Source organism: Lactuca virosa, chromosome 5 (genome assembly GCF_052849685.1).
Source record: "Lactuca virosa cultivar CGN04683 chromosome 5, Lactuca_virosa_CGN04683_v6, whole genome shotgun sequence".
Lineage (NCBI taxonomy): Eukaryota > Viridiplantae > Streptophyta > Magnoliopsida > Asterales > Asteraceae > Lactuca > Lactuca virosa.
Genome location: NC_136430.1, coordinates 458,286,010 through 458,295,047, shown reverse-complemented (window position 1 = coordinate 458,295,047; position 9,038 = coordinate 458,286,010). Strand labels below are relative to the sequence as shown.

Below are 9,038 nucleotides of genomic sequence, written 5' to 3'. Positions count from 1 at the left end.
CATCAATATAGAGTTGGTTGTAAAAAGTATTGCCATTTCATGAAATCTGGAAGAGAGATCAAGGCTCTTGGAACTCAGTTGGAGAAGACGAATATTGCTGCCTGGGCTAGCAAGGTAGAAGATAAAGATGCATCTTCTTCTTTGAAATCTGAAAAATCGAGTAAAACTGCCATTGAGATGCGTACAGCTGCTTGGGAGGATGCTGAGAAAACGTAGTAATGAAGAAGATGTTGTCAGATAGAGTTGGTGAGGACAGTATTGCCATTTCTTGACCTAAGTAATTAATTAATTAATCAACAACATTGTTATGAACCTTTTAAAGTGGTACATTTTGGTTGTTACTAGGTTCGAATATGAACTTTTATTTTAACTATAATGCAGAATAAAATGCCTCCCAATGACATCTAGTAATGTGTAAAATGTTAGAAATTGAATCACAACATATGTATTTATAAGGCCTTAAATAATCCCATATCCTAATACTAATAAATAAAAAAATAAATTTTATAAATAAATAAAGAAATAAGTATAAAATTGGAACCGGACATTTGCTTAGACCCTATACAATCTTTAAATGTCTAACTGAAAAATCAGAATTGCCCTTCTGTTACTATTCGACTCTATAGTTTTGAAATACAACCTATTCAATTGACATACTTTTTATAAATAAATAATACATTAATAAACTAATTTATAATTTATATGTACATTTTAATAAACAATTTCAAAAAAACGACACAATTAAATTGTATTGTTTTTCCAACTACTTACCAAGAATACTTAAAAATGACAAAACATTGGCTTTATACCCATTTCTTCGCTAGATAATTATTATATGAACTACTTAATTCTTATTTGTTAAGCATGTTAATTTATAACTAATTTTATTTATCTTAACTATGAATGTTGCAGACATACAATGCATTCACTTTCTTCTAAACAGTCTATAAAGATAAATAGTTTCTATTTAGATAATACAAAAAATAAAAATTTGAGTACTACATCAACAAATCTAGCCTCAACAACTACTACTGTTAAAACTTCGATTTACAAAGGTAAGTTTTTTCATATACAAATTCTATTATTGTTATTTATTATTTTTAATTCACATAATATTTATTTGAATAACATAAATATTTATTAACATAAAAAAATAGATAATTTGTCAAAATCTTCGTCCGCTGCAACTCAATATTCTTTGAAATTGGTAACCGATGCTTACAAAGGTACGTTTATTTATTCAACATTATTTTATAAACATATTATTTACGTAATTATACATTTCATATCTTGTCATATTAAATGTTATGCATAAAACAGCAATAACATGTGCCACTTGCAAGTCAGAGAGAAAAGAATACAAAGAAAAATATATTTGCAAAATAAAAGATCGAAGAAAATGAATACAACATCCAACGTTCCAAGTACATCAATACCTCATCTCTTAAAAAATATAATTAATTATAATCCTATTATTTTTTTATTCAATGTTTTATGCTTATTTTACATTTATTTACAATAAATGATTTCTCATATTTTTTTAATTATCTTGTAATATTATATGATTGCAGGTTATTATTATGTTGTATACATATCTCTTTAGTTTTCATAAATTTTTGTTATTTGCAGATCAATCAACCAACATTGTTGATCAAACTCAAAATGTCAGTTCATTTAATTCACCAGGAATCCAAAATACAACCGTACAATACTCTCATTCCTTTACAAATGTTAGAACTCCGTTATCTAACATTACAAATGTTAGAACTCCGTTATCTAACATTACAAATGGTAATAATTTATTGTTTTTAAAATATACAATTATTAATTTTCTTTATAATCCAGATATAAGTATATGTATACTTATTTCATTTTTTTTTGTTCAGATAACATCGGTTTCGGTAAATATGTCACTTCCAACTTACCAGATAAAAGACAGTACTATGTACTTTCAAATGATATGACATCGAAAAATGCATCTACAATAACTGCTTCTTCATCTTCAATCAAGTTGAATCCAGGATGTCATAAATTAAAAAGGAAGACGACACATTTATCCCCTATCCCTTTGATTGATTTGACAGATAATGTAGATAATGTAGAAAATATACATCAAGTCATAAATGAAAACGTTATAGTTGGTATCTCAAATGGTAATAAAAAAATAATATTCATTTTCATTTTTTTTTACATTTCAAATACTACGTTGTATATACTTATAAATTTCACTGATATTTTTTTCATCGCCTTTTAATTTACAGAATATTTGGATCATGGTGATCAAAATGTTGTATGTCAAACATGTCATGCAAAGTTATGGAGAAATGAATCCATTAGAGGTAAAGAAAAAGGGAACACAAATTATTCTTTATGTTGTGGTTACGGCAAAGTTCAAATTCCAGATTTAAAGAAAGCACCGCCAAGTTACGAAAGAATGTTTCGAAATGGGGATTCTAAAAGCAAACACTTCATGAAAAACATTAGACGTTACAATTCAATGTTTTCTTTTACGTCGATGGGTGGTAAAATTGATACTTCAATCAATAGAAGAAACGCTCCATACATTTTCAGACTGGGTGGTCAAAATTATCATAGTATTGGAAGCCTTTTACCAGCAAAAGGATCGGAACCAAAATTCTCTCAGTTATACATTTATGATACTGAGAACGAAATTTCAAATAGACAAAGATGCATTGGGTATTTTTTTCATCCTTCTTATTTATAATTATTCATTATACACACACACATATATATATATATATATATATATATATATATATATATATATATATATATATTACTAATATTATGTATAATTTCATTTATTTTAGTGGGGTAAAAGATCAATCAAAGTCAATTGATAGTGATATTATTGAAGATATAAAGGTGATGTTGGATTCAAATAATGTGTTGGTTAGATCTTATAGGATGGCAAGAGATTTGTGATTCAATTGAAAAGAGGGATATTGTTGTTGAAACAAAAACTGGATTTCTACAACGTATCAGTGAATTGCATCCTTCATACCTTCCTCTTCAATATCCACTGCTATTTCCATATGGAGATGATGGTTACAGTGTTGACATTCTTCATAGAGGTGTTTCATTTACAACCAACAGCAAGCGGGCGAAATGTACAATGAGAGAATATTTCGCTTTTAGAATTCAAGATAGAGATCATTCGTTCTCCCTCATTCTTAATTCAAAAAGGTTGTTTCAGCAGTTTCTGGTAGATGCCTGTACTATGATGGAAACGGAGAGATTGCATTACATACGTAGGCAACAACATGTTCTTAGATGTGAGTCTTATGAAAATTTACGTAACCAAAAAGCTCAAGGAACAACGAATATCTCCAATGTCGGACAACGTGTCATATTACCTTCATCCTTTACCGGTGGCGCACGATATATGCTGCAAAACTATTTGGATGCCATGTCACTATGTAAATGGTTTGGATATCCACATTTTTTTCATAACCTTTACGTGTAATCCAAAATGGCCAGAGATTAAAAGATTTCTTAAGGATACTTCACTTCAACCAGAAGACAGGCCAGATATATTATGTAGGTTGTTCAAGATCAAGCTCGATGCATTTATTAAAGACTTAAGGGAGAATAAAATTTTCGGCACAGTTCAAGCATGTAATTAAAATTATATTTTTTCATTATTGATAAAACATTACTCTTATTATAGTATATTTTTTATATGTTTTTATTGTCTAGTCATATTTTGTTTTTTTGCCAAATATTTTGCAGATGTTTGTACCATTGAATTTCAAAAGAGAGGTTTGCCGCATAGTCATATATGTTTATTTATGCATTCTGACAACAAGTTACCCACTGTTGAATTTATCGATCCGATAATTTCTGCCGAGATACCAGACAAAATTGAAGATCCGGAATTGTATTCACTTGTCAATGAGTTCATGATTCATGGTCCATGTGGAGCTGAAAATATCAATTGTCCATGCATGGTGGATAAAAAGTGCTCAAAAAACTTTCCAAAACAATTATGTGATCATTCGTCTGTTGATGGAAATGGTTTTCCGTTATATAGGAGAAGAAACGATGGTCATTTTGTAGAAAAATCGGGTGTGAAGTTGGATAATAGAAATGTTGTTCCATACAACAAATATCTATTAAAAAGATATCAGGCACATATTAATGTTGAATGGTGCAATCAAGGATCTTCTATAAAGTATTTGTTCAAATACATAAACAAGGGTCCTGATAGAGCTACGGTTGCTGTTGTACCAACAAACAATGAATGTGAAAATAATGATGTGGTCGATGAAATAGCTGAATATTACGATTGTAGATATTTATCTGCATGTGAAGCATCATGGCGAATTTTTAAATATGATGTTCATTGCAGGTATCCTTCTGTTGTCAGACTACCTTTTCATCTACCTAATTAACAACAGATTGTATATGGCGAAGACGATGATATTGATGATGTTCTTGACAAACCTTCTGTTGCGGCTTCAAAGTTCACATCTTGGATGGAGTGTAATGCAATCGACAGTGAAGCACGGAAACTTACATATGTTGAATTTCCTACAAAGTTTGTTTGGATATTAAATGGTCGGTTTTGGAAGCGAAGGAAAGTAGAAAAAGCCATCGGTAGAATTCATTCGGTTTCACCTAAACTAGGTGAAGCATATTTCTTAAGGATTCTTTTAAATAAAGTAAAAGGTCCGACATCATTTGATGAAATTCTCACGGTAAATGGTCAAAGACATTCTTCTTTTAGAGATGCTTGTTATGCACTCGGGCTATTAGATGATGACAAGGAATACATTGATGCAATTAAAGAAGCAAGTCATTCTGGATCTGGTTTTTATCTACGCTTCTTATTTGCTACATTGTTGATGTGTAATAGTATGTCTAAACCAGAGGTCGTTTGGGAAAATACATGGGAATATTTGGCAGATGGAATTCTATATAACCAACGACAAAGATTTAAGTCTGCAGGTATTACATTTTTTTTCTTATTTTTTACTTTATTTAATTTCTTTTTTTTATTCAACAGCCATTGTATAATTAGTAATAAAATTATTAAATATCGACCACATATTTTCTAAATTATTTAATATTTTCGTGCAGAATTGTCACTCGGAGTAGATGAACTTAAAAACTTAACTTTGTTCGAAATAGAATAAATTTTACTTCGAAACAACTCTACTCTCAAAAACTTCAAAAATATGCCATACCCAGATGTTGAATCCGTTTCTTCTTCAAACAATCGACTAATCACCGAGGAGCTAGATTACGACATTCCCGTTTTAAAGAATGATTATGATCGTATGTTTCTTGCATTAACAAATGAGCAACGTAACATTTTCCTAAACATCATGAGTGCTAGTCAAGAAAATAAAGGAGGTGTCTTTTTCGTTTACGGTTATGGTGGAACAGGTAAAACTTTTTTATGGAATGCAATATCAACAGCAATTAGATCTGATGGTAATATTGTCTTAAATGTTGCTTCAAGCGGTATTGCTTCCTTATTATTGCCCGGTGGTAGAACAGCACACTCTCGATTTATAATTCCATTTGAACTTACAGAGGATTCTTTTTGTAAAATAAATCCAGATGGTGAGTTGGCTAGCTTAATAAGACAAACCTCTTTAATAATTTGGGATGAAGCACCTATGGTCCATAAGCATGCATTTGAAGCTTTAGATCGAACTTTGAAGGATTTATTAAGGTGTGGAAATTCAACCATCTCAAATATTCCATTTGGAGGGAAAGTTATTGTCTTTGGAGGAGATTTTAGACAGATTCTACCTGTTGTTCCGGGTGGCAGTAGACAGAACATTGTAAATGCTTCTTTGAGTTCTTCATATTTATGGCAACATTGCAAAGTCCATAGATTAACAAAAAACATGAGGCTAACTGTTGGAAGGGATCAATCTGATATACGAAAAATAAGAGATTTTGCAAATTGGCTATTGGATATAGGAGAAGGCAAACTTGGTGGCCCGAATGATAGTGAAACGATTATCGATATTCCTGATGATATTCTCATTAATGATTCACATGATCCTATAGGTTCCTTAATTGAGTTTGTATATCCGTCAATTTTGGAGAACTTCAGTAACACAAATTATTTCCAAGAAAGAGCGATACTTGCTCCAAAAAATGAAGTTGTTCAGGAAATAAACGACCGTTTGCTTAACAAGTTTCCAGGAGATGAAGTTGAATATTTAAGTTCAGACAACATATGTGAATCCGAATTTGTCCATGATCAGTTTGATTCAAATTTATACTCTCCTGATGTATTAACTGGTCTCAAAGTATCCGTTTTACCAAATCATAAGTTAGTTTTAAAAATTGGTGTTCCAGTAATGTTACTGAGAAATATTGATCAGAAAAACGGCGTATGTAATGGCACAAGACTACAGGTGTTATCATTGGGCAAACGTGTTATTGAGGCACGTATAATAACTGGAACTAATATTGGAAACCGGACTTTTATTCCAAGAATGTCTTTAACTCCATCAGAAAAAAAGATTCCCTTCAAATTCACAAGAAGACAGTTTCCTTTGGCCATATGTTTTACAATGACTATTAATAAAAGTCAAGGACAATCGTTATCAAAGGTTGGTTTGTTTCTCAAAGATCCAGTTTTTTCACATGGACAATTGTATGTTGCCTTATCTAGAGTTCAAAGCAGAGGAGGATTAAAATTATTAATTTTAGATAAAGATGGCAAAGTCACAAATAAAACTTCCAATGTTGTTTATAAGGAAGTTTTTCAAAATTTGTAGCCAACTTTTTTGTAGCATATTTTATTCATTTTTAGCAAATCACACTTAATCCATCATATTACTTTATTTATTTATAATTATGTTTTGTTTATTTTATGTTAATTTCATTACACACACCGGTAATGCATCATCTGCGTATGTCCAACAAAAATCATGCACCAAAAATAAGGGTTTTCAAAAAACTTCATTTCTAATTAAATACTTATGATTTAGTTTGTAACTAAATACTTACAAATCAAAAAGTTTTTGAAAAATTCAATATTACAATTCATAAGTTGTCAAAATTAATGAAATTTTATTTTATTATTTAATTAATTTTAAAATTCATTTGTAGTTAAATACTTACCATTTATTGTGTAATTAAATGCTTACAAATCAAAAACTTATTAAAAAAATACAATATAAGTTTTCTAACTTAATGGTATATTATTTATTACATAATTAAATTTTAAATTCTATTTAACATTAACACCCGTGGGTTCCACGGGTTTTCACCTAGTATATATATATATATATATATATATATATATATATATATATATATATAGAGAGAGAGAGAGAGAGAGAGAGAGAGAGAGAGGTTCAAATGTTTCTCACATCTATTATGCGCTAGAATGCACCAATAGAAATTTAGTATTAATTATATGTATATTAAATGCTATCCATACTTATAACTCATTTTTATGGAAACTAATTAAATTCGTCATTAATGTCAACAATAATATTCTTTGAGAATGAATTCATGTCTAGAAGAATGAGAGTGTATTCCAGCAGAATAAAAGTGTATTCTAGTAGAATACACTCTCGTTCTTCATATTCCATGCAACTTTATTGTATTTTAAGTGAGTGAGTCCTGAAACAAAATACGAATTCATATATAAAAACCTAGATGCGAATTCATTTTGAAAGAATGTTATTGCTGACATTAATGACGGATTTAATTAGTTTCCATAAAAAGAGAATTATAATTATGGATATCATTTAATATATATATATATATATATATATATATATATATATATATATATATATAATTATGGAAATCATTTAATATTTATATTTATTTAATTAAATAATTATTTAATTTATTAAATTCCTATTGGTGCATTCTAACACACAATAAATGTAAGAAACAAAATAACCTAGCCATATATATATATATATATATATATATATATATATATATATATATATATATATATATATACTAGGCGAATGCCCGCGCGTTGCACAGTGAAATAATTATGTAGTTTAATATGGTTATAAATATTATGGTAAAATAAATAGTTAGCATTCTTTTTAAGCATATTGTTAATTGAGAAGTTATGATTTTAAAACAAATAAGATGCTAACAAAATTATTACATTATAATTGATATGGTTTAATCTATTTTGAATAGGTTGTACATAAAAGATGTATGCGATTAAATAGTATGTATAATTTTTATTTACAAATAATTTATACTAAGAAATAATGCAAAATTATTGTTAGTTTAAAATTGTAAATGTAATGTTTATGTACTCATTAATATCTAATGTAATTATTTGATAATTGATTAAATATGAGTTCTCATTTGTGGTCGTATGTGTTTAGTTTCTTAAGTAAACCCCACATGTGTTGAATCATATTTTTTAAATGTTATTGAAAAGGGTTAGAGAACTTACTTATTGCCTGTAATGTTTGGTAATTTAAGACATCTAATTTTGCATTTTTTTTCATTGTATATTTTGTAGAACTTGTGAATTTCCGCCATTAAATCTCTATGCTCGAGTTTTCATTCATTTTTAAAGGCTTTAAATCTTCTTTCATTCTTGGAGTTTCAGATGCTTCAAGAATTGTGGGTAGACCTCATGTTCTTGCATTCTTTAGTAAGATTGGAACAAATATAGTTCTCGAAACATATCTGATATGCAAAGGTTTTGATATTCTATCTTGAGACTTTAACTCCTGGAGAAAATATTGCTTTGACCGACCGATGATCAGATAACTTGGATTCATTTTTAGGGTATAGTGTCTTATTTAGTTCATCCCCAATCTATATTATCCTATAACACCTGCCATATATTCATAATCTGTTTATAGTATTTGAAATTGTACAAACGAAAGGAGTGAATTTATGAAATGAATGTATAAAAAGATTTAATTACCATGCAACACGAGCAAACTAAAGGAGTGGAAGGTATGAAATGAATGACATAAAAGATTTAATTACCATGCAGAAGCAGGTTTTGTTCATCATTCTTGCAAAATTTTCATTTGGGAACATATTTA

The 9,038-nt window shown here is 29.0% G+C and overlaps 1 protein-coding gene across 1 annotated transcript; it reads left to right on the top strand.

Annotated features, from left to right (window-relative positions):
• Positions 1 to 5,201: 5,201 nt before the first annotated feature.
• Positions 5,202 to 6,767, top strand: LOC145114348 (uncharacterized). Its single transcript, XM_079050341.1, has one exon. The coding sequence runs from the start codon at positions 5,202 to 5,204 to the stop codon at positions 6,765 to 6,767; it is 1,566 nt and encodes a 521-aa protein (XP_078906467.1).
• The last annotated feature ends 2,271 nt before the right edge of the window (positions 6,768 to 9,038 follow it).

Coding starts and splice junctions, on each gene's coding strand:
- LOC145114348 (XM_079050341.1), top strand. CDS start 5,202: ATGCCATACCCAGATGTTGAATCCGTTTCTTCTTCAAACAATCGACTA.